The 27,184-nt window shown below is 48.1% G+C and overlaps 1 protein-coding gene and 1 pseudogene across 1 annotated transcript in view; one reads left to right on the top strand and one right to left on the bottom strand.

Moving 5' to 3' along the window:
• The window catches only part of Synj2 (synaptojanin 2), a 99,186-nt gene that overhangs the window by 42,328 nt on the left and 29,674 nt on the right, over positions 1-27,184 (bottom strand). The window contains 3 exon segments of the mRNA XM_027401066.2: positions 7,309-7,534; positions 11,688-11,958; positions 22,705-22,791. Of these exon segments, the coding sequence (XP_027256867.1) occupies positions 7,309-7,534; positions 11,688-11,958; positions 22,705-22,791 (584 nt within the window).
• LOC100771972 lies at positions 14,958-15,526 on the top strand (annotated as a pseudogene).

Here is a 27,184-nt window from a genome sequence, read left to right as displayed (position 1 = left end):
GAGTTTAAAGGACACAAAGTACAGTCCTGAGCAGGCACTGGGATGGCTGCAGTGGTTATCAGATGGTGGCCTTTATCTGTGCAACCCTAGCCTGGCTTGGCAGGGCCACCATGGGTGCCACTGTGAGTCCTTTCCATTGCTCACTGGTCTGCTCTCTTACAGGGTAGCTTTCCACACAGACTAGATCATGCTCAGATCACACATGCATTAGTAATTCTTCAGGGGGAGGGGGCTGGACAGTGAGCCTGAGGTTCTCTGGGCCACAGGAATGCCATGAGCCTGGTGTCTGTGCTGTAAACTGTAATTCTAGCCTTAGACTCCAGAGGGAAATACACTGGGTTGGGAACGTGCTGTCTGTTTCTAGGTATTGGCTACCGGCAAATGTGGTACCTTCATTATTCCATTTGCTACACCACAGGAAGGCCGGCACTGCTGAGATCAATGACATAAGGCTGACTGTGTCCCTGACAATGAAACCAAGTTAGCTAAACATGCTCACATGAAGACAACCATTTACGATGACAGAATCTGACAGGAGCGAAGGACTCCCAACGCTTTACACTGATGATCTTGGACTTTACACACTACATTCTGCCTCAGCCTTGCTCCCTCTGAGCTAAGTGCTGGAGGCAGTGCCTGGGACCCCTTCCCTATGGGGAAGAGTTCTTTCTTTCTCCCCATAAAAATCATCTGTATGAGTCCCCTACCCCAGCACCCCAGCACCCCAACACCCCAACACCCAGTGTATAACCCAGCAACTAGTGCCACAGTGTTCTGCAGGGCTTCTATGCTGGGTAAAAGAACAGCCCCAACACTCACAGAGCTGCCTCCTTCCACAGGTGCCATTTTCACAGGGCCCCTGGAGAGGAAGGTGTGATGGAGAAAGATGCAGCTGAGAACAGGGCACTGGGAGAGGCCCATGTGCCCAGCAGCGTGACCTAGACACTATGGAAACACTTTCATCCAGCTTCCCTCTCCGAATGGATTAAATGTTAACTGGTACCTCGAGAGTAGATTTAGGTACATTCTCCTAGCCTGGAGTAGTCACTTGGACAATGTCACTGCTATGAGTGGATAAGGCCACTCAGAGTCAGGAGGGCTGGACAGGGACAGGTATTAGGGCAGACAGGGCTAGGTTGCAGGAAATGGGGAGGAAGGAGGAAAGAACAGGAGAGGGAGGGAAACTAGGGAGAGCTAGAGTCCTAGAAGGGGAACAGGAACCCCAGTGATGATGCCATGGAGGCCTGGTACTGTGCAGCCAGGAGGGCCACCCCAAGCAGCTTCTTTCATGGAGGACAGAGAATGGAAACAGGGTTTCATGTGAAAGGCTCTTCCAGGGTTCTGCTTCCACATGCAGTGTTTACAAACCCATGCCTCCCTACTGGCACCCTCAAGAGGACACAGTCACCCTAACCTCCCTTGGTTAGGTGGTAGCCTGATTGTCAAGAGCCAAATATTTATCATGCACCCTTTTGCTGATGGGCTGAGGGACTGCAAAGCTGAGTCACTGCTGCAGATGGAGCCAACTGGGTATGACTCACAGATGAGCTGGAAAAAAAAATGCATGCTTCCTCTTGAGAAGCCAGAGAAGGCATCATCTACCACACAGACACACAGTGTACATGCATCCACATGTGTATACATGTGTATACATACATATAGACCCACAAGAATACAACACACAACAAATACACATACACATATACACATCACACAAGCACACACTGTATGGGACTTAAACATACAACATATATAACATATGCATGCACACACCACACAGATACATGAACATAAAATGTATGTATAGACACATGCATGCGGACACTAACATATACACATCTGCACACACATACTGTTTATAAGAAATCCATTTATTCCTCAGGAAAATGTTAAGTCAAAAGTAGAAATTCTGCCGGGCGTTGGTAGCGCACGCCTTTAACCCCAGCACTCAGGAGGCAGAAGCAGGTGGATCTCTGTGAGTTCGAGGCCAGCCTGGTCTCCAGAGAGGGTGCCAGGACAGGTTCCAAAGCTACACAGAGAAACCCTATCTCGAAAAACAAAACAAACAAAAAAAGTAAAAATCCTACAAGCAGGGCTTACTCTCCTGCTGTGTGTGTGTGCGTGTGCATGAGGGTGTATATGTGTGTGAGTACGTGAGTACTCACAAGTATACATGAATATGTCGGAGGACAACTTGCAGGAGTCATTTCTCTCCTATCATAGTGGTTCTCAACCTTCCTAATGCTGCAACCTTTTAGTACAGTTCTTCATATAGTGGTGACCCCAACCATAAAATTGTTTTTGTTGCTAGTTCATTTCTGTAATTTTGCCACTATTATGAGTTATAATGTAAATATCTGTGTTTTCTGGTGGCCGTAGGTAACCACTGTGAAAGGTCATTTGACACACACCCCCAAAGGGGTCACAATCCACATGTTGAGAATTGCTGTTCTAACCACATGGGTCCTGGGGCTTGAACTCAGGTTCTCAGGCTTTGTGGTAAGTATCTTTACCTACTGAGCCATCTAGCTGGCTTGCCACTGTTCTCTGTGTGGTTCCCCCATTTGTTTGGCAACGATGCCTGTGTAAAGCATCCAAATAACTCTGCAGGCCTTCACCTAAGACCGTAATTTTGCTATGCGCCCTAGCAGTGTTCAGGCCAGCAGTAGCACAGGGTACCAGCACCAGGTTTGCACTACCCCCACTAAGATCCCTTTCCTGCTGGGGCATGACACTGATGTCAATTGCTGCTTACACTGCCAGTGACTACTTCTTTACTGCCAGGTGAAAAGACCATAGCTCACCTCCTAAATGGAGATGGACCCACTCTGAACAGTTTTCACCTTAAGGCCTCAGAGCATGGTGTATGATCTGCTATTTTCCCATCCATAGTCCTGCAGGGCTCAGACTTGAGGGCATATTCTGAGCTGCACCTTCTAACCCAGGCTCCCACAGGACCACCACAAGTCCTCAGTGGGCAAACCTCTCTCAGGCCACAGTGCAGGTTCTACTGCTTATTGCACAGTTCATCTTTTACTTCTCCCTGGGTCAGCAGATGCTGTGGGCCACAGCTGTGCCACCCTCGAACTGGCTCTAGTCTCCTGTGGTCATCAGCACATGGCCACGTTGAGCCTTGCTAGGGAGGCAACCCCAGAAGGGAGGAGGCCTATTGTGTACAGACACACACACACACACACACACACACACACACACACACACACACACACTGAAGGGACCAGCTTCCCTTTTGGCAGCCATAACGGCAGAACACGTGCTTCTATGACCTTGTTCTAGACACTAGAAAGTCAGATGCCTGTCTCGTGACAAGGAACCAATCAGAAGTTAGCTGGTGGCGCTATACTTTACCACCCTGGGTGTGCTTTACGGACAAGCACACAGCAATGACGTAGAGAGCATAGCAACCACCCTGGGAGGGCCTATGGGCCATAACAACCAGTTGACCAATCAACACAGGGCAAGCCCTCCAAGCCTGGAGGCACACCAATCGTGAGCCTGTGCGTACCCCTAGACACTCCCCTTACGCTGCCCTATAAGATCTTTCGGGAGCTCCTAGGAGCCGTCTTTTCTAGCTGTCCGCCATGGCGGGTGGGTAAAAGACCCGAGCTAACATGGGGTTAGCTCGTTAAATTACAATAAAGCCTCGTGCAGTTTGCAGCAAGCTCTCGAATCCACCTGGTGATTGGGGTGACCTCGAACGTGGCCTGGGACCCCGGATACTTGAGTTTTCAGGGGTCTAACAATACATACATACATACATACATACATACATACATACATACATACACACACACACACACACAATACCTGCATGCCAGGGGCAGGAAGTAATCCTATGCTACTGTAGGCCTGAGCCTCACTTGGGCATGGTAAAACGATGGTCTAGGGAAGTATAGGTCCTGCAGCAGGCATGCAGCAGCTAACAGGCCCACAAGTAGACCCTGCTGAAGAGCCAATAGCTCATTTCTCAGTTGCCACTGGCCCATCCCAGAGGTCATTTCCCATTTTCATGCAGTTAGACCACCCTAGGGCTCTGGCAGCCTGAGTCAGCCTGGGCTCCTATTCCCCATGTGGCCTGTCTGTTAGTAGCAGCTTCAAATGCACATGTTCAACAAAGATTTGCTCTGGACTTAAGGCCATAGCCCTTGTGCCCGGTTATGTGTCTAGTGAAAACACCACTGTGGGGTTAAGTTATACTCTTTCAACTGCCTGTTGCTACTGCTCCAGGGAATGAGGTCAAGTGAGAAGTTTATAGAGGTACCTGTGTGGCTCAGAGGAGGAAAAGGGAATTAAACAAACAAACAAAAAAAACCCCACAAACTGGAAGACCACAAAAGCTGATGGGAGCCAAGAAATCCCTCCTCCCACCCAAAGAAATTAGGAGGCAGCAAGCCTCAATGGCTTGACTCTTTTAAAACCACGTTGAAATTTAATCCCCATCATCAAACGGTGATTAGCACTCTGCCTTCATGGATTGATTAACCCACTCAATTAATGAGTTATTGAGCCATTTAGGAATCGTTTTCAAATAAAAACCCTTTTGGATACATTTCCTATGGGCTGCTCGTCACTCACCATGTGATGCCCTGTCTCTCAGGACAATGTCAGCAAGGTCGGCACCAGATGTGGGCCCTCCACTTTAGACCACAACTGCGAACCAAAACAAATCTCTCTTCTTTACAGCATTCCCAGGATGTAGTATTGTGTTACAGCAGTAGGAAACAGACTGAGACTGGCTATACATATCTCTGGGAGTGTGGGTAGGCTGTTGTCATCTCTAAGGCCCAGTTGGGTGAGCTGCCCCACAGGGGAGACTTAGGAGATGCAGAGTAGATAACAAGTAACCTGGCATAACGGGACATATGAGTCACCAGGTACCCTACATGACATCACCAGAGCAAAAGCCCCAGCCAGATCCTGTGGAAATGCTGGCCGGTCTTAGTGAGAAAAGCAAAGATCACAGGGCATTTCTCCCTGCAGTCAAAGCACTCCCCTGTAGAGTGGATTTATGTTCTAATGTTTATGGGTTCAACTGTATCCCTTCCAGAAACAGTCTGTTAAAGTCCCAAGCTCCAGAACTTCCTGCTGTGACCTTATTCAAATGGAGGACATCTGTGAATGTAATTAGATAAGTGGGACCACCCTGGAGGATGCGGAACCCTTTGATCCAGTGTGACTGCAACTGCATGATGCTTCTCTGAGCCACTTACATGGGACCCACAGAAGTTGGAAGAAGGATGGATCCTCCCCTGGAATTCTCAAAAGATTACAGACCTACCTCACCTTGATTTTAGCTAGCCAGCCTCCAGCACTGTGAGAACAAATGCCAGTTGTTTCAACCACCCAGTGTGTGTTACTTCTTTACAGCAGTCCCAGGAAACATACTGTGCTCTCACTAATGTTCCATCTTACAGGGCGGGGCAGTTGTTCCCCTAAAGATGTATTTTGTTAGATACATTCAGAGGCCACAGTATTTCTAAGCTGGCTGTAAACTCAACATTTGGGGACTACCAGCACCAGGATCAAATAAGTGGCCCCCTTCCCTCAGACTGGGTAACTAAGAAGAATGCTGGCCTCAGAATTCCCTCTCGACCCAAAGATGATGTCTGGGAACTGGTTCTGGTACCAGGTTCAGGCTTTGTGTGTGCCAATCATTATCAACACTACCTTCTACCCATGGTGTCTTGCCCAGATCATGACTGGCAAAACAAAACAAAACCATCAGAACTCTGTCCGAGAATAGAATGGTTTGAGGGTGTAGGATAAGCATAAAGGTGATGAGATAAAGAAGGCGGACACAAGAACCCTGGATGTCATTGTCACTGTGAAGACATGAGCGAGAAAAAAAGAGAATGGCTTCCACGGTGGAGTACATATGCTCTCTTTTTCCATCCAATCATTATTTAATAGCTTTGTCAACATTCGAGGGGGGCAAGAAGCCCTCCCACAACGTAGTAATCATACCCACAGATCTTTTGAGACTCCTGCTCCAACCTCCCTCTGACTCCCATGAGGAGGCCTTCATCTTTGAGTCTTTGAGAGGTAGGTGACAGTGTCCCTGCAAACTGGACCCACACACTGCATACTGGTTTGAGCCATCACTGAATGTCTGAGCACACAGAGGTTCACGTGTGGTGGAGGGTGATGTGCATATCTGTGCTGAATTCAACTGGTGAGGGCACCTCTCGCAGCCACACAGTAAAGAGCTCTGTAGAGCTGCAGGAACACATGGTGCTCGCAGCCCAGAGCAGAGTCGCATCACACCTGTGCCTCCCTGGGGCTTTTCCTTCCTGCACCTGATCCCCCTGCTTTTCTGCAAGGTGGCATTCAGGGAGCAAGTAAGAGCAAAACAAACAAACAAACAAACAAAAAAACAAAACAAAAAACCAAAACCAAAACCAAAACAAACAAACAAACAGACAGGTGCAAGACACCATCTCTAGGAGTGAGGACAGAAGCTAGCAAATTAAACTAAGGAGGTATTACAGATGGCTCTCCTCCATAGGCACTGACAGCAACTGCTGCTCCTCACATTCCCAGGCTTCCGGAACAAAGCTATTGCTGCTGATACAGAATTGAAAAAAGTTTCCTCTTCCATTACTCTATTGTGTTCTTTATTTGTCCTAAAAAAGACTTCAACTCCTATCGGTTTGACAGCTGCCTCTGGAGTAAACTTTATGGCTAAGGCTTCCATTCTTGAGTCCTTGTGATTAACATACATTAGAAGCCTCGGGAGGTGGTTCAGTTGGGAAAGGGCTTGCCTCACAGGTCTTCAGACCTGAGCTCAGCCCTGAGGTCCTATAGAAAAGTCAGATCCAAGCTGGGCATTGGTGGCACACGCCTTTAATCCCAGCACTTGGGAGGCAGAGGCAGGCGGATCTCTGTGAGTTCAAGGCCAGCCTAGTCTCTAGATCGAGTGCCAGGATAGGCTCCAAAGCTCGAAAAACAAAAACAAAACAAAACAAAACAAAAAATCTAGGACTCAATGGGCACTCTTTTCTAGCCAAATTGGTGAGCTCTGGATTCACCTAGAGGTCCTCAGGCTTTCAGATGCACTCATGCATACAAGTCTTTTCAGACTGAGCTGTGAATCAAAAAGACAGACCATCTAAGCCACAGGCAAGTTTTAAGCAATGTTCCAATCACACACACACACACACACACACACACACACACAGGAAGAAGCCACGGTCAGAGAGCTGCTCACACACATCAGAGCCTCTCCCACTCACAATAGAAAACACACATTTGTGAAATGCATTGACTCTGTGCCACGGCCCGGGTACTCACCTGCTCTGTCTCCACGAAGTTGGACACGTGGCCATCGTCATTTACACCTCGGGTGAGGAAGCGGGCCCCTGCACGTTCACAGCTGATGCGAGAGATGAGACAGGCCTTGGCTTGCTTGTGGGAGGCATACACTGTGCGGATGGTCACCACCCCACAGATGACTTTGAGCAACCAGTCACAGCAGCTCACCTGGTGCTGTCTTAGGGGCACATGCAATAGCTGGTTCCTGTAAAACAGCCCCACCTTTGGGTTACCCTACCAGGCACTACAAATGCTGCACCCAGAGCCAAGTACTAGGAGCTTCCCGTAAGGTCCATGGCTCCACTAGGCTATTACCAGCAATTTCACCCAAACAGAAACATTATGTCCTGGAAGGAAACTCATTAAGCCTCAGGAAGTTCTAAAGGGAGGCTGTTTTAAAATTCAGAAAGTTCTGAACAGAAATTCCTAAAGAAGTAAACAAACAATTCACAATTCTCAGGAAGTCCCTGAAACATAACAGATTTATAAGGCTTTTCCCATCTTAAGGTTATATAACCAGCAAGGATTGCTGAGGAGAGGAGACTCTGACTTGTGACCTGCCTGCAAGTCATACAGAAAGGTACACATAGTTCTAGCTTTCTTAAGTTCTCAACCACGCTGGAGTAGGTGTCCTGTAATGCCAGTGCATTTGAGTTGTCCACACTTCTTTAAGCAAATTCTAACCCATACTTCTAAAAATAACCCAAATAAACTCCGTGGTTCACCAAGTTGTTCTTTGGTGGTGTTATTATTTTGGGCTACTGTGAGTTCCTTGTTTAAGCTGAAAAACATTTTGTCATGTCTCCAGGAAGAATTATCACCCAACAGAGGCAAACAATGACTACTCTCCAGTGGGCCCTTCTGTTGGGGCATAGAGATTCAGAAAATTCTGTGCTTCAGAAGACCCCAAATGGCAAGGCCAGTAAGATATGTACAGGAGGAAGAGGCCAGAAGGTGACAGGAAGGGCCAGAAGGAACAAAGCTGGAAGGGAAGCCAACCATTCAGGGACTTTAAGAAGAGCCCTGTGTCCACCATATTCTTTATCAGAATAAAATATGTATTCACGGATCTGAGACCTGTCTCAGTGATTAAGAGCTTGGGCTGCTCCTGCGGGGGATCCTAGTTTGGTTCCCAGTATCCCTGGTTGGGAGGCTCACAACCACCTGTAATTCCAGCTCCAGGAAATCCAACTATCTCACCTCCTCTTCTGGCCTCGTGGGGCAACTGTACTCATGGGTGCATGCAAGCGTGAGTGTGTGCGCGCGCACGTGCGTGCACACACACATACACACACACACAAAATTAAAAATAAATATTTAAAAAGTTACTCGTGTTTTAGCCCAGCAGTAGTGATGCCCGCCTTTAATCCCAGCATTCAGGAGGCAGTTGGATCTCTAAGTTTGAGGCCATCCTGGTCTACAGAGCAAGTTCCAGGGCTAACAGAGAAACCCTGTCTCAAAAAAACATTAAAAGAATATCACTCATGCTTTAATTAAGTAATAATGGGCTAAGGTAAAATGACATAAACACTGTATTAAATATGCATGCACTTATGTACATTACACATATGCACACATACTGAGTGAACTGAATATAATGAAAGCAATATATAGGTGAAAAGGGATTAGATAAAACTAAAAGTTGATCAAGCTCCTGTTATTTCTTTCCCCTTCACAGCCTGCAGATTATTGTGGGCTCAGGAGTCTGAGATGATAGTGATGGTTAAAACCGAACACATGTTCAGCCTTGATATGAGGGATTATCCCTAGTCTTACTGCACCTTGTTAGGCTATATTTGGTTGACATCACTGGGAGGCCTGCTCTTTTCTGAAGGGAAATGAAGGAGCAGTGGACCTGGAGTGGGTGGGTGAGGCTGGCAGGAGGGGAAGGAGGGTAGGCTGAAGTCAGGATGTATTATACGAGAGAAGAATAAACAAACAAACAGGACACATTCAAAAAGACTACAAAGCACCATTCCAAAATTATTGGCACGGACTGGTTTAATCCATCTGTGCTGCAGCTGCCCTGTGAAAGGTATTATTATCAGAAATTCCACTTAATAAAACTAAGACATGAGAAGTAAAATGCTTGCCCAAGACCAGAGAGCTGGCAAATGCAGTGTGGTGTTCTAAAGCCAAGGCTGAGATTTTTATTTTCTTGACTGATTCACTGATTGATTGGCTGCAGTGTTAGGGCCAGAACTCGGGGCTTTGTGCGCGCCAGGTGATTCTTCTGTCACTGTCACACTCCAGCTTCAGCCCTCCAGGATGAAAGCCCCATAACTGCACAGGGCTGCATTATTCTCCCATCCCCCATCAACCAGCATCCCTCATTCCCAGGAGGCCCAAACAGTGCCAGTCTGAGGCTTGTCACCGGGGAACTTTCTCTTACAGGGTCTGGAACAAATCTAGGTCACAATGGCCTATTTGTTTAAAAAAAGGAAGCTGGTTCCTGCCCTAGAGCTCAATTCCCTGATGTGTGCAAGTGCAGGATCTCTGGTTCTCAAAGCCCTTGCCCTGAGGCAAGCTTCTGGGAATGTGACCACTGCCAGCCACTGCCTCCCCCACCCAGGGAACCAGCATGGGAGCCCTGCTCACCAACTGGGTTCTCTCAGGTGCAGCACTGCTGCGTGTGAAGATGGCTAAGAAGCAACACCTTACAAAGATAGGCTGCTTTCTGTGCCATTCTCTGAACTTCAGACAATAAACTACTTTAGTAACATACATTAAACGGTCTGCTGGCCATGCCACTATGTCCCCTGTCACTGGGGGCACGGGGAAGAGCCTCGGTCAACTGGACAACTCTGATCAGTTTACTTAAGTGACTCTGGGGAGGGCAGCTCAGAGCCCAGGAAGAAGAGATCGGAATCACGAAGGCTTTGTACATCCTGCCAGGCCTCAAGAGCATCAGAAGTGACAACCCCATTGCCGTCCTCTTTTCTGTGCTCATCAGAGTATCCCAGGTGGACTCCATCTCCCTCCTGCCTTGGCTTCCAGACCTTGGGTGATCTGGCTGTCGTCAGTCTGCCTGCTGACTCTAATGTGGTCAGCTTCATGGGCCAGGACCTGGTACATTCCACAGATAATTCCTCCTCCCAAATCCAAATCCAGCCTGGTATCTACTTCAAAGGGGTATGATGGGGCCTCCTCCCCTCCAAGCCCTCTCAGTTCTGCCTCTTTACCTCTCTGGCTTTGTGTTGCCTCACATCTGCCACAGAGCCGTCAATGGCGAAGCAAGTACAAAAGTGCTGGGGTGAGCCAGATACCGAGGATCTACTGTTTCCAAGGTATGCCACAGCCTCTTTTGTCTTCACAGACAACCACTGCTTTAAAGCTGTTCCTGAACGTCCGGCATAAGACCTTCCCAGCCTTGGGCAATAGCTTCAGGAGGACATGTGACAGTACTAAGGCACATGCTGGTCCCCAAAGAAAATCAGATACCAGAGAAAGTCCAGCAAGCGCCTAGCGCCTTCGACTAACTGCATGGCCTGCAGCATACCTGGGCAGCTGGTGAGAGATGTGGAAGGGTCTCAGATCCTGTCCCCACCTGCGGTACTACAGCATGCATCATAATAAGACAGGCAGGATCTCATATGTATTCTAAACATGACCACATGAACTGGCAAACTGGAGAGGACCCAGGAGGATGTAAAAGCAGGGTGATAGGGGATGAATATGGGGATATAACCGAGGTTGCAATATCAATAGAAATAAGGAATTCATGAGCAGGGAGCTGAAGCCCTACCAAAAGGACCCTTATCCCACATGAGAACCTTTGCTGGCTCCTGAGAGCAAAGCCAGGCAGGCACCAATGAGGACAGTCTGTCTGGCTGGGAGACTGGTATGGCTGTACAGGGGGCTGCTTGGGTTAAAGCATTAAAGACCAGGTTTGCTAGAACACAAGCAGCAGCAGGATCCTCACCCAATGCTTCTGCCTGTTACTCACTCATCCTTAACAAGTCTGAGGAGAGTAGCACTACAGAGAAGGCCTGAGCATGGTCCCTGCAATCAATGCCCTCTCAGCTCCACACGACATGGCAGGTCCATCATGATCCAAAGGTCTGGATCATCTAAAGAGAGCATCACTGTAGAGCATGCCTGAGTAGTTGATGCAAGCCCCAACATTCTTTAGCTAGGAAACAGTTTCTTTTCTAGATCTACCTGGGACCACATGGATATACCTGGAGCTAAACCCACAGGGCAGGGATGCTGGATTAATTATCTTCTTTCACTGCACAGAGAACAAATATGACTCTCAATGCCACTCCATAGCTGACTCAGTCCCTAGGCAGATGCAAGATGAAAGGCAATGGCTCAGGTGTTACCCAGAATCTACCCTCTGTGACCCATCCCCTTACCAGAAGAATGAGGTCCCCCATTCAGAGCAGTCATCACCCTGTTTCTGTGCCCTGATGGTCAGATCAAAACTGGAACCATCATTGGGCCATGCAAAGTAAAACACGCCTGAGCTCAGGATTTTTTTCAGGGCGAGCAGGCGGTCCTCTTCTTTGGTCTCTTCCTGCAGGGGGCAAAACTCAGTGGCGGTGATTTTGTAGATCTCTGCATCTGGAATTCTGCCCACTGATGTGCAGCCTGTCACCAACACCAGAAAGCTCAAGGGGACACCACCTGGAAGGGACATAGACAGAAAAGATCAAGGATTATGGACACTGAGCAGGCTGCATCCCAGAGTAAACCCCAACCCTAACTGGAGGGCATTTCTAGCTCTTGTTCCCTAGGCCTAGGGTGGTGCTCAGCTACCCAGCCTGTATCCCAAAAAATAGCACCAGTGCCACACATCCAAAGTTTGTATTCTTCCTCAGTTCAGAAAAATAGCTTCTGCTCTAACAGATTCTAGGGTGATGCTAATGTGAAGGCTTTCCCACAGGCCTCTCCATAGCTCACCATTCTACTCACCTCTCAGCCTCAGCTTGGTCCATAGGATGGGTAGAGAGGCTTTGGGTCCCAGCCATCTACTCTCTAGACTAGCACACACCTTTTAGCATCCTCCCGTCCTGGCCCTCTTCTAAATCTGTGCCCAACACCTTCCAATCTACCCTTAGTCCCACCCCTTACCCACTGCCTTGGCTCTCTCACACCTATAGCAGGCATGGCATTCTTAAACATAGCTGGGAGCAGACCTCCCCTGCCCAGATCCTTCTGTGGCTCTCACTAACCCTCAGGATAGAAATGAAAGCCTCCCCTGAGGCCTCCTGCTCTGCACCCTAATCCATATCTCACCCCCACCCCATATGTGGACTGTTCCCAGGCAGCTGCTCTCCAGGGCGTGCTCTGCGGCTCCCCAATGTACCACACATTCTTACAGTCACTCTGCAGTTTTATGGGAGGCATCTTCCCACTTAGATAAAGGCTCCATTGCCATCTGCCCAGCAAAAGGACACCTTCCAACCTCCAGATTGACTTCCCAGCCTCAGCTCTTTGCTGGCAGAGTGGAAGGGTGAGATTTCAGTCCTAGACTTATGCCTCTGGAACACCAGGATCCTTCCTTCCTCACTGGGCAAACCCTGCCCCTCCTCCTGGTCTATCTATGGGCAGCGCCTCCTCCAGTAAGCCAGGCCTGCTCTCCAAAGTCACAGTAGGGTGCCCGCTCTGTATCAGAAGCTTCTCAGCAGCACTTGGGCACAGAAAACCAGTAACCTTCATTCCAGCTGTGTTCCTCAGCAGCAGGGGTTCCTCTCAGGGGGCAGGAACTTAGTGTATACTATCATCTCCTAGCAACACATGTGTGTGGACACTTCTTAAGTAAGTTCCAGTTCAGGAGACTGATACACCCTTCTCCAAGACTCTGCCACACTGTCCCTGGCTGCTCCTTTTCTGTCCCATTACCCTACTTCATAACAGTACTACTTAAGTCAAGGGGTGGTGACAATGCTGTGTGTCTCTTTAAAAGACAGGGCCTGAGACACACCCCCAGAGGTGATGGGCCTAGATCTATCAAGACAGTCCTCCCATCCTGCTGAAATCTAAGGGATATGTCCCAGCAAGGTTTACTCCAAATGGCCAACAGCCTCTCACCGACTGAAAAGATGTTTTATGCCATCTTTACATCTCACCACACTCTCAGAAAAGACCACAAAAGGCAGCCAGCCGATCCCAGCACCCACTGCCTCCAGCGGGCTGCCCTTCTCACACTTCATTGGAAGGGTGTAGCTCCATTGAGGGGGTGACTGGTTTTTATTAAAGAGCAGTTGCTGAGTAAGTAGGTCATGGCTCACACATGCTGCCTGATGCACTGTGGGGAAGAAGGGTGTTCACAGGGCCAGGCTATTGGCTTGGCATGTGCATTCTCAGGAAGACAATTTGAAATAAGGGAAGAAACAGAGTTTTGCTGGGCTGTTGAAGCAGTTAAGGTAAAGTTTTCCCAGCAGGGCAGGTGAATTTCAGTGGGACTGACACAGTCCACAGCCTTGACACCTGGTTGCCTGAACTGATGAGCTTAGTGCTAGGGATAAACAGTATCCAGCAAAGTCCCCTTGCACACATGGCCTAGATAGGCTCCATGGTCTGGGCTGGGGGGCTCAATGAAGAAGATGAGGAGGGCTTATGTGGCAGGGGAAAGAGGTCTCTTACAGAGAATGAGAAGGGACGGTGCCACCACAGAAAGACGCCTTCATCTGGGGCAGGGCTTCATCTGGGACAGGTAAATCAGAGCCCTTGGTGTACACTTGGGTGTGCAGCAGAGCCAACTATCTCAATATGGATGATACACAGGACAATGCTTCATGCACCAGGTGTTATACAGTGACACAGTCGTCCCAACAACCACACTGTCAGCCCATTTTATAGAGTGGGGAAAGGAGGCATTGGAGGCTAAGAAGACAGAGGTGACTGAGAAGGGGAACTGGGATCATCTCAATCCACTTTCTGGCTTGGGCAAGCTACTCAGGCTAAGCCTTACTCTACAGCGGGCACTGGCCATGCTCCTGACTGGTAGTAGTGACAATGGGCCTAATGACACTGTTCTTGAGGGCCACCATTGCCATTTCACATGCAAGGTCCCCAGGGGACCTAAACCATGACCTAGGTACACTATTCTGGGTTGACACCCCACTGCAAACATGGGTTTTCTTTAAGCCTAAGGTCTGCCTGCCCCTGGCCTTTTGATACCTTAATCTTAGACTACAAGATAGATAGTTCCATTGTTTGTGGGCCACAGCTCTTGTCTCTGGCAAACCAAAGACCCAAGTTTTCACCTGCATCTTTTTTTTTTTTTTTTTTTTTTTTTTTTTTCCAAGACAGGGTTTCTCTGTGTAGTTTGTAGACCAGGCTGGCCTCAAACTCCCAGAGATCCACCTGCCTCTACCTCCCGAGTGCTGGGGTTAAAGGCGTGCCCCACCAACGCCCAGCTCACCTGCATCCTAAAAGTAATATTGTGACAGAGGATGAGATTAGCACTCTCTTGGCCACTGGCCAGGTACTAAGCACTGTTAGAAATCTATTAAAATCGGCAGTGGAGGGCTGCTGCACAGCTAACAGAGCCACGTTCATTCCGGATGGCAGCACGCGCCTTGAGCTCTCTGCCTCCCCCACCCCCACCCCCACCCACCAGCCCAATCCCAGCCCGAGGCCTCAGCAGCATCCCGCAGAGCAGCCCCAGCAGCAGCGCCATGGCCAGGTGGAACGCCTACATCCACAGCCTCATGGCTGATGGGACCTGTCAGAACGCGGTCATTGTAGGCTACAAGGCCAAGACCTCTGTCTGGGCCGCCGTCCCCAGGAAGACCTTCGTTAGCATTATGCCAGCTGAGGTTGGTGTCCTGGTAGGCAAAGACCAGTCAAGTTTTTTCATGAATGGGCTGACAATCGGGGGCCAGAAATGTTCTGTGATCCCGGACTCACTGCTGCAGGATGGGGAATGTACAGTGGATCTTGGTACCAAGAGCACCAGAGGAGCCCCCACCTTCAACGTTACATCACCATGACTGCCAAAACGCTAGTCCTGCTGATGGGCAAAGAAGGTGTCCACAGTGGTTTGATCAACAAGAAATTTATGAAATGGCCTCCCACCTGTGGCGTTCCCAGTACTGATCTCATCTGTCCCCTCCCCCACTACCCCCTTCAGCTTTTGCACCCCTTCTTTCCATACACACACACACACCATTATTTTTTGGGCCATTACCCTATTTCCCTTATTGCTGACAAAACCACATGGGCTGAGGCTGGACAGACAGATACATCCCCTTACCCATGGCCCCTCCTGTGTGTGTTTGGAAAAAAAATTGTTTCGGGTTTTTTTTTTTCTTTTTTTCTGAATAAAAAATGATTCTACTAAAAAAATCTTTTAAAGTCATAATTAATGTTAAAGAATTACTTGAGTTTTTATTGTAAGAATCCTGGCATTCATTTTCCTATAAATAGGTAAGGGCAGTAGGGGATGGACAATCTGACTCATTGGCAGCTGTTGGATTCTTTCTTGTTGCCTTGAGCAAAAAGACATACAAATGGCTGGTGGATTACCCTTGTGCTAATGCCAGCTGTTCTGAAGACACCACAGATGCCTTGAAAAAAATTTCACAAGGATCACAGCTGTGGCTCTGGCTTCTGGAGACCCGGCCTCCGCCAGGACAGTTCAGAAGTGTTCATTCCAAACTTATTTTGCTATCATAGGCATCATAAATGATATTGCAACCACTTCCACCAAGGACAAAGAAGCTCTTTCCCAGTGGCCTACCTAAGGGATTGCTGTGATTGGTGTAAAAGGGACAATACAGTGATTAGTAAAAACACACACTTCCATTTATATGCAAAGTGCGCTGCAATTGGTACAAACACAAATCTTAATTTACATGTGAGTTGTCGCCTGATTGGTCTGAATATCCTTCTTGGCTCTCTCAGTGAGTGGGCTGAGAGAGCCTGTGCTGCTGGCCCTCTGAACAGCTTCCCTTAAGGGACAACAAGAAACAGCAGCAAGCTGCAGCAGTCGCAGACCAAGCTGCAAAAGTGGAAGACAACCGGCTGCCTGACAGAGAGACAGCCAGGGCAGGACTAGGGAAGATGGAAGTCAGTACCTAAGAGGATGGAGGGCTGTGAGCAGAGGAGGACGGGTTATAAAGAGCCTGAGTATAGAGACTGAAGTCTCTGGAGGTGTTCCAGAGCTGACAAGCCTCTAAGGCCCAGGGCCTCAGACACTCCAGGCCTGGCAGCCATGACACAACCTGCTGTCAAGGCCTGCCACAAGCTTCAATGTCAGCTGCTGTGAAGGGGCTAAGGAAGCTGGATGATTTCCTGCAGGCCTAAGGGTCCTGATGCGGAAGGCCTGTATGACAGCAGCAACACTAGAGGGCGCCACCTGCTGCTGCTCCCACCTTCCTGCTGCCATCAGTCAAGGCTGTCCAACACAGGATACAAAACCTCCAAACACTAGCTCTTGAATAGCTTCTTCTCCTTGCCTGCCCACAATCTTCTCCATGCCTGCCCACGACTTCTATCTGCATAGAGCAGAAGGATGCTTCCAGCTGATTGGTAGCATTATATTTTGCAGCATATTCTAGGTGCTGACAGGGAAGAAAAAAATGGCTAGAACCTTCATAACCAGTGTCCAGTGGACGCTTATGATCCCCTGAGAACACTCTTCCTGAGCAGGTGGGCCCTCCAGTCGCACTCCCACGATCTGTCCTGCAGACTGTCATCCCATCATAGCACATTCTGAGCTCTGAGTTCTCCACTGCTACTACTCGGCAGTTAACCGGTTTCTGATTTATCATTGAAGTCATCTGTAGTACCAAACTGGCCAAACAGTATAACAGTACAATGCAAATAAAACATCTTGGTAAATAATTATTTAACATAAAATGTAAAGATGTACAGTGAAGACATTTTTAATGAGATGGTAAATATTACCAACTGATGGAAGGACAATAGACTGCATCATTTCTAATTATGATTTTCTTTTTGGAGGCTGTCCTGGAACTAGCTCTTGTAGACCAGGCTGGTCTTGAACTCAGAGATCCGCCTGCCTCTGCCTCCCAAGTGCTGGGATTAAAGGCCACTGCCACCGCCACCACCACCACCCGGCAATTTTCTTTTTTAAAGGCTTACTGTGTGTGTGTGTGTGTGTGTGTGTGTGTGTGTGTGTGTGTGTGTGTGTGTCCATCCACAGAGACCAGAGGTGTCAGATCCCCTAGGGTAAGAATTTCAGGCAGTTGTGAGCCATAAATGTGGGTGCTGGGAACTGAACCTGGGTCCTCTGGAAGAGCAGTACACACTCTTAACCACTAAGCCACCTCTCTGGTCCATCTATTTCCCATTTTTGTAGATGTAAACATGAAACAAAACTGTTCATGTTGATGAATAGTTGGGAATAGAAAATTTAATTATAGAAATGTCGCTCAACTCTTCAAGCTCCTCAGTTGGTACTAGAAAGGAACATTAAGTAATTTATCAGCAAAACTACTATTAATGCCGACAGATTACATCCAATCAAGTTCTTCAATTAAGAGAAGAGCAAACACACGGGCAGTCCCCGACTTACAAATGAATGGCGCTGAGCCATTGACATGGCGGACTTCAATAATAGTGACAGCAATATTTTGAACTGCACCTTTGTGTGGCACCCTGGAGGTCACCACTGGTAGGACACCATGGTAATATTCTGATGAGAGAAAATGATTATTAAAACGAAAGATGACTGCGGGTCAGACAACAAGAACACATTCCTAAATAGATCAGCTACTACAAGTTGCTAAGCTCTGGGAGTGCTCTTTGTAGAAGCCCATGTAGCTGTGCTCCTCTGTGGCCATAGAGGAGCATGGACCTGGGGAACCAGGCTGGGCACCATGGCCTCTCCTGGCCTTGCTCAACAGAGCAAGCCTGACTGGCCTGACTCCATCCTACCCATCCTTGATCAACACCCCTTATTTGTGCTTCATGTGCTGTAGATTTTAAGGAAAGGTTCAGAGTCAAGCCCAGCAGTAAACTGGTGGAGGTCACTGGCTCCTTGCCCACCTGTTAGTGTGATCTAGACTGGCAATATCACAGAGGCACACATTGTAGGTCAAATCGAGGCCATAGGGGTTCACCTGCCTCAGATGGATGAGTCCTCTTCTGAGGCTCACAGCTTGACTATAAAACCTGGGTTTTGCTTTTGAGAAGTAAGATCAATTTTCTGATACCAAGAAGCAAAGAGGTTCAGCATCTAGGTCTCAGGAGTGGCCAATGGAAGCCAAATTCAGGGGCCTGAAACCAGAGGGGATCTTATAGCAAGGTTAAAGATCAAGCTTAGGAGCTGGAGCAACAGCTCAGAGGTTAAGAGCACAGGTTGCTCTTCCAGAGGTCCTGAGTTCAATTCCCAGCAACCACATGGTGGCTCACAACCATCCATAATGAGATCTAGTGCTCTCTTCTGGCCTGCAGGCATACATGGAGGAAGAACATTGTATATATACAGAGAGAGAGAGAGAGAGAGAGAGAGAGAGAGAGAGAGAGAGAGAGAGAGAGAGATCAAGCTTAGCTGGAGCTGTGGAGTCTATGCTCCTCCTGAGGCATGTCGGGTCTCAGACAAGTTGCTTACCTTCTCTGGGCCCCACAGCGGGGCATACCAGGGATTTAGGAGTGTCCTGATCTCTCCCCACTAATAGGCTCAGATCTAAAGCTGTGTGCCTCTATGGTGTGGTCTCCAGTCTCTCTTCCCTTCTGTTTGCACAGCACAGAAGCAGTACACTGGTCCCTGTGCTGCAGCCAGGCTCTCAGCTTGGGAGAGCACAGGTGTACGGTGCTATCCAACACCACAGAGGAACCTGAAATCATCCTAGGCTAGCATATTTACACCAGAGAAATCGGCAGACACTATACATCAGAGTCCCCACTCTCATAGTTGGATATCAAGCATTTGCCAACACACTCCTGGGTATGAGTATTAAAATAAATTATTCAAAGACCAACAATGTCAAGTCCATTTAAAGACTTGCTACAGGAACATGGAATGTCCTGCATCTCAAAAGGTTAGGGACAGCTGGGTGGTGGTGGCACACGCCTTTAAGTCCAGCACTGAGAAGGCAGAGGCAGGTGGATCTCTGTGAGTTCGAGACCAGCCTGGTCTACAAGAGCTAGTTCCAGGGCAGCCTCCAAAGCTACACAGAGAAACCCTGTCTCAAAAATCAAAAACAAACAAACAAAAAAAGGTTAGTGACTCAGATATCCCTCTCCAGAGAAATCACCTTCTGAAGTGATCTCTGTGAGCCTGTATCGTGACAATTCAAGGATACAGTCACCGAAGCCACCAGCCTGGTCTGTGGTCTTCTCAAAGCCCCCGTCACACTCCAGCTGTGGCAGAGAAAGAGGAAAGGGACAGCAGAGCTTCTTAGGATGCAGTGGGAGTGGGGGGGAGGGCACAGGTTCCCTCCCTCCAGTCTCAGGATGGCCACTGTCACCATAGCACACCCTATCACATGACTAGCCCCTTAGGCTTCGAGGAGCACCCACAGATTTCAAAGCTATCATGTTCACCCCCTCATAAAGAACTCTTAAAAACTGTATGGGGAGTTGGGGAGCTGGCTCAGTGTGTAAAGAGACTTGCTGCCAAGCCTGGTGACCTGAGTTCAATTTCCGGGTTCACATGCTGGAAGAAGAGCACTAATTCCTGCAAGCTGATTCTGATCTCCACACTTATGTCATGGCATGCAGGTGTGTGTACACACTAATTTAAAAAGAAAAAGCCATTGTCTGCATGGAGGGCTGGCAAGATGGTTCATCCAGTAAAGAACTTGCCTCCATGCCCGATGACCCGCCCTAGTTTGCTTTGTAGCCATGCTAAATACCATGACCACAGACAACCTGGAGATGGGTTTGTTACACTTCCCACTTTACATGCCATCACCAAAGGGAGCCAAGGAAGGAACCTGGCGGCAGGAGCTGATGCAGAGGCCATGGAGGAGTGCTGCATACCGGCTTGTTCCCTCTGGTTTATTCAGCTACTTTTCTTCTGCAGCCTAAAGCCCCCTGCCCAAGGACAGCACTGCCCACAGTGGGCTGGGGCCTCTTACATCAATTAGTAATCAAGAAAATGACCTACAAACTTTCCTACAGGCCAATTTGATGGAGACAATGCCTTAATTGAGATTCACAAGACCTACCAGCTCATGACCTTAGCTCAGGTTCCTGCATGGCAGAAGGAGAGAACCAACTCCTGCATGTTATCCTTTGACCACAACACAAACACCATGCATATACATGTCACACACATGAAATAACAAACAAATAAATACATAAATAAGTACATACAATGTAAAAAAGTAAGCTATGTGGGGGAGAGAGGAGGCGGCTTCTCTGCTTTTACAGATGAACGAACAGAAGGCCAGCTGGTTGTGAAGATGGAGCGGGAGGCCAGGAGGATCTAGTGGACAATCTCCAGGGCTATTGTGTGCCGGTTCACAGGCTGGGCACTGCAGAGCTCCAGGAGACATAATCCATTCCAGACGGGGGTCTGAATGGTCCCTTGCAGTTAGGAAACAGGGAGGTTTTGAGAGTTCGGGCCAAGGGAGAACCAAACCCCTGGGACCATGGGTGTGGATTCTTCTTTCTGCTGTATTCACTTTCTATGCTGTGCATTGTGTGTGAGCCAGCTCACAGCTACTGGGGATGGGCTTCTATGCAACCTCAACTGTTTCTCAATTTCTAACACGAATGCCTGTTTTTCTCTTAAAGGACTGAACTTTAACTTTGTCTGAATTGAAACCCCAAGAGGAAACTGTCAGAAGCCACACCCTACAGGGCACCATCCTCCAACGCCCCAAACACCCAAGATGAGAAGCACAGAGGAAAACATCCCAGGTCAGGGAGACACAGAGGTGAGTAAAGCTGGGTTCAAGCTTTACCTTTAAGATTGGACTGTAAACCAGGCCAAGTGCCAGGGTGTTACACCAGAGGTTACACCAGAGGAAAGGGGACTGTAGAAGGGTGCCAGAGGGCAGCTTCTAGGCCCTCCCTTCTATGTGAGAGCAGGATGACAATCAAGCCCACCTCCTTGGGGAGCCAGCTAACACTAAAACCATCAGATCATAGCTAACACTAAAACCATCAGATCACAGGACAGTGCAGGGGAAGCCCCACCCCAAGTAATCCACCCCCCTTAAGACCCTGCAGTGGAAGATCTGGGCTTCAGGGCTCTATAACCTCAGAAAGATTCCACAGAGGCAATGCCCAGCCCAAACCTCACTGGCTCACATTCTCATGAAAAAGCGAGTGATTGGAGGCAGCTTGGCTTGTTGTGAATCCCAGCTGAACTCTTCACCCTAAGGTGAGTCAGGAAACTCTCTGAATCTGTTTCCTTTCTCCTTTTCTGTAAACAGGGAGACAGATGGCATTGGCTGATGCTAAAGACTGAACATGTTAACCTATGACCAGTCTTTGGCACAAGACTAGGAAAGTTCATTTTGTCATGGGAGTACCAATGCTTTTCCTAAACGTTTCTGATTTGGAAATGAGGAGTTCAATCATCATATCTAGTGGGGGAGAAAACACCCCACCTCAGAAATGGTAGCGGCAAGCAAATCAACGCTGTTTGGCCAGCCCTGAAGCCTTGTCTGTGCAAGCAGAGGCTGTGTGCTGCGGAGAAGTTTCACATGCTTGGCTCAGGAAAAGGCCCCAAGGCCTGAATTTGGAAGTCTCCCAGCCCATCCCATTAGGAATGTGCCCTGTGCCCTGGCCTTGGCTAGAAAGGCCACTAGACTCCACAACCTGGTCTTTGATGACAGGTGGGACCGAGGAAAGCAGGCTTTCCTCACTGGGAGGGACGGGAGGAAGGATGGCTGCAGGACAGGTGCTACAGAACTGTGGCTGAGGTGGCTGCCACTGGCTCAGGGCAAGCAGAGCTACCCACTTCTTCCTGTGTGTTCTCTCTTTCGTCAGACCCATTGGAAGCAGTTCCCTTTTCTCTCTCACTCCCACATAGAGTGTCGCAGTTTTTCTCTCCTGGCCACGGCACCCCCGACCAGCCCTTCCTCTCTCTAGATACATCCAGGATGTCCAGTGATGCTGCTATGGGTGATAGTTTGAGCCATCGTCCAAGTCTACCTACCAGACATACCTAACGAGGCAGATGCCTGAAAACCACAAACAACGCCAGAACAGAAGCCCAACCACCTCGGGAAAACTTAGGTCTGGAAGACAAGGCAGGTAAACTTCCCAGCATCCAGGGCTGGGAACCATGCCCTCCTCTGCTCCAGACAGGCGACTATCAGGCTACTGCCATCCCTCTCTCTTTCCTCCCCACCTGGAGGAGCAGACCGAGAAATATAAAGCAGCATCTTCAGAAATGAAAGTGGTTAACACAGACTATCTAACTGGACGGCCTCCCCAGGCTAACACCAAAGACTGCCCACAGCATGGAGGCCAGACTGCTGAGCCATGGATACTCACCAGATTTTAACCTCAGCTCCCCGAGGCAGCCATAGGCATCCGTCAGCTTGCCATACTGTCCTTTAATGACTTCCTTCTCTTCCGGAGCTGGTGGGGGGTGGTGGGGAGGAGAGAAACAGATCAGAGAGACATCAGCAAGCAAGTGGCTCTGTTCACGCTCGTTCATTCACACTGCACTTGCCAATCTGGCTCTCACCCACGCGAAAAAGGAAACGCAGACAATAGCACTGCCCACAGACACCATGTGTACAGGTTTTAGGATCCGAGAATCGCAGAGATGCAAAGATTTAAACCAGGCTTGTTCTCTGGAAATGCTGGCAGCTTCCTGGGGGTGGGCAGGGGGGAGGGTGCTGGAGAAGAGGAGGGAGCCCTGGGGTGGTTGGTGGTGCTAGGGCACATGGGTCTGGCCTGTTATATCACTCTTCATTGCATGACACACTCAGAACAGGGTGAGGTCTCACAATCCATGTGCAAGACTTTTTTTCCTTGAGTACCAGTCATAGGGAGCATCATCTAGGAAATGCCCAAGACACCTGCTTCTACTAGGTGTCATAAGAGCACAAGGGTAAGGGTGACTCAGGGCTGGGGTAAGTGAGCCTCAAGGCAAGCTGCAGACTTTACCTGCTGGGTGACTAGGAACAGTGTCACTACCCAAGCAAAGGTCCAGCCTGGTTTAGGAACTAGAAAGAAGGCAGACAAGGACCTCCACTGGGATGCCATGGGCAACTCAGGTGATTCCAGTAGAGGGAGCGGGGGTCTAAGGACCCTTTCTCACAATGATGCTTTGAGAGCAATACACAAACCTGAATCTCTGACAACACTGCACTGTGTGAAAGAGGTGATCTCTAAAGAGCTCACGAATAGCCCATGTGTGTAAAATATCCAAAGCAGACGAACTTAAGAGAGGCAGAGAGCAGATTCACAGTTGGCAGGGGCCGAGTGAAGACAAAAGAGCATGGAAGTTTGACGACGGGGGTCTCTTTTAAAGGGAACAAAAATACACTAAAATTAGATTGTAGGGATGAAATCAGTTGTGTGATATATGAATTACATTCCAAGAAAGCTGGTATAAAAATCAACAAATGTAGTTATTAAAGTATTGAAAAATTAGATTTAGTTTTTAATTGTATACATTGTATGCACCACATTCATGCCTGGTGCTAGCAGTGGTCCAAAGAGAGCATTGGAGCCCTTGAAATGAAGTTACGGATGGCTGTGAGCCATCATGTGGGTGCTGGGAACTAAACCCAGGTCCTCTACAAAAGCAATGTGTGCTCTTAACTGCTGAGTCATCTCTCCAGCCCATAGTTGGCAAAATATTTTTAGGTCTGAAATCCTTGCTTAGCATGTTCAAAGCCCTGGGTTTGAGCCCTAGCACCACAAAAAAAAAAAAAATTGTTATAATGTAGCAATATATATTCCTTATGGACAGTATCTTTTTAAAAATACTGATTTACTTTTATTTTGTGGGGGCGGTGCATGCCACGGACATATGTGGAATTCATAGGATAATCTGCAGGTGTGGTTTTTCTCCTTCCACCATGTAGGTTGGGGATTAACTCTGACAGTCAGGGTTAGTGGCAGGTGCCTTTACCTGCTGAGCCATCTCACTGGCCCTATTACCATCATCTTAATCAACAAAATCTAAACTGGGAGTGGAGGCTTACACAGTAATGCTAGCACTCAGGAGCTGAAGCAAGTTGACCTTGAACTGTCAGAAGTTCAAGGTCAGCCAGGTTGCAGAGTGAGATCCTGTTTCCAAATCGCCAAAGTAACAGTAATTATTACGAACAAAGAAATAAAACCCAGCAGGTTTAAAAGAAATTAAATCACTTAATTTCGAATAAGACAAATAGATGATTTTTCAAGACTTCATGTAAGGTAGAAATGACAGAGAAGGGGTATGGGTAATAAGCTGGTCTAGTTGCCTCCCTTCCTGAGGGAAATGTTGGCTTTCGGTTACAAAGGATGAAAATAAAGGTGTTTGTTTTCTTCTTGTCCAAGAGCTCCAGGCCTCCCCCTGAAAGGCCGAGGCTGGATTTGTCTCTGCATCATCACTGAGGTGGGAAAAGAAACTGTGGACTTGTCCTCCCAAGCACCAGGAAGGGTTCCCAGAGTCCAGCAATCTCCAGGAAGAACTGAGATCCCAGAATGAAGCATGAGAGACACAGAGAGGGGGAGGACAGCAAATGACACACTCTCACACAAGCCCTGGGTAGAGACAAGCTGGGAACAATCTGGGTGTCATGGCTTCCTGTCCTCTGAAGATGTCCACCGAGAACAGGTGAGTACATTGACAGATGCCATAAACACTGAACCTAGCCTTTGCTGACACTTGTCCTGACATCCCAGTTCAAAATATCCACCACTCAATTTCTCTAGGGCAGACTGGACTTCTAGTTTCTCAACTGTTCCTCTAAAGAACATATACATCCATGAGATCACATGCCCTTACAAGTTAGAAACACAGAACCGGGTCCATCTGCTCACCATCCTCCCCCTCACCAACCTTTTCTCTAACTGGCCCTGGAGGCAGTACGTAGTGGTTTGAAAGAAATTGGCCCCCAAAAGAAAGGCACCATTAGGAAGTATGGCCTTGTTGGAGTAGGTGTGACCCTGTTGGAGGAAGTGTGTCACTGTGGAGGCAGGCTTTGAGGACTCATATATGCTCAAGCCACACCCAGTGTCTCAGACTATTTCCTGCTGCCTGCAAAGACGTAGGACGCTTGGCTACTTCTTCAGCACCATGTCTGCCTAAATGCTGCCATGTCCCACTATGACGACAATGGACTAAACCTCTGAAAACGTAAGCCACCCCCAATCAAATGTTTTCCTTTATAAGAGTTTCCATGGTCATGGTGTCTCTTCACAGCAGTAGAAACCCTAACTAAGACACAGTGGGAGGCCACCAGGTTCCCCTTGGCAGAACTTGTGATCACTACCAAATAGGACAGAAAGATTCCAGGACTGGTGGCTGGTGGGATGTAATCTGGAGCAGTTTAGTATGGTCGAAAACAGACCCTCCATCTCTGCAGGCAGGATGGAGCCAGTAGGCTTTTTGAAAATGAAGGCTGACTGTCAGCATGGCTGAGATGCCAAAAATTTCCTATTGTACTGTGGTATCAGGCAGCTGGGAGGCTCAGTCCAGAACTGCCAATAACCTGAGTTCTCCCTTTAGGTGCACCTACTCAGTTAAAGCCAGATCCTTGACTATGCCAGAAGAAAAGAAATTCAGCATGAAGTAAAGTTAGAGAACTTACTATGTAAAGACAAGGGCAAGTGCATGTTTTAATGAAGCATAGGCATTTAGAGCATTTCTTAGGGAAAGGACAGAATACACTCAACCCAAGACACAGGCCAGGGCTTCTCAGGAGGGAGAGATCCATTAATCATCTTCATGAAGGCAAGACAAATGCTTTTGTGCCTTGTGAGTCACATTGCTCAGACTGTAGTTTACAAGGTTTGAAGATTAAGCAAAGTATAAAAAGTGAAGCTTAAAAATTAAGTAATTTAGGGCTGGAGAGATGGCTCAGTGGTTAAGAGCACTGGCTGTTCTTCCAGAGGTCCTGGGTTCAATTCCCAGCAACCACATGGTGGATCACAACCATCTGTGATGAGATTTGGCATCCTCTTCTGGCGTGCATGCATACAAACAGACAGAACACTGTATACATAATAAATATAAAATAAAGCAATCTAGATTGTATTTTGATACATATTTCTCATCTTAAAGAATTACCTCGAGGAGAGGACTCAGCAGTTGGAGACACTTGCCACCAAGCCCAGTGACCTGAGTTTGAGCTCTGGGACCCATATGGTAGAAGGAAGAAAACAATTTCCAGGAAGTTGTTCTCAGACCTCCACATGTGTCATGACATGTGGATACACTCACACGCATACACGCATGTACTCATACATATGAGTACTCATGCACAAAATAATGTAATACAGTTTCTTTTAAAGGAATTGCCTTTTGTAAATTAAATTATAACGTAGGTTTATAAGGTGTTATTTAGATTTGGAGAGGAGAGGAGAGTGCTAACATGGCAAAACCAACCGTAGTGGGATGCTGAGCTATGACATCTCATGAATGTATTCCTACAAGATTTTAAGGACTAAAACTACCTTGGGTAAATTGGTCTCCGGTCATGTAGCCATAAATTCCTCAAGCAAACTAGTCTCTGGACCAGCCATAAATTCCTCTACAACGTCCCTGACTCAAGGCTATGAGAACTGCCTGACCACTTAACTGCTGTCTCTGCGCTTCTATGAAGGCTTGCCTGCTGCAGATGTCCACAGCTGCCTTCCTGTGTATGTCATAGTTGTGGTTCTCGCATTTGAAAACTCAAACAAGTTGGAGGTCACAGCTGCTTCCCACTCCTTGCCTGTACAGCCTTGCTGACTGTGAGCTAAGGCTCCATCTACAATAACTTATTCTGGCCTCTCCGGGCTTTTCTTCAGGTACCCTGTAACAAAACTT

This window comes from Cricetulus griseus, chromosome 2 (assembly GCF_003668045.3).
Source record: "Cricetulus griseus strain 17A/GY chromosome 2, alternate assembly CriGri-PICRH-1.0, whole genome shotgun sequence".
Classification (NCBI taxonomy): domain Eukaryota; kingdom Metazoa; phylum Chordata; class Mammalia; order Rodentia; family Cricetidae; genus Cricetulus; species Cricetulus griseus.
The sequence above is the reverse complement of the archived record's forward strand: the minus strand, read 5'-3'. Positions and strand labels throughout refer to the sequence as shown.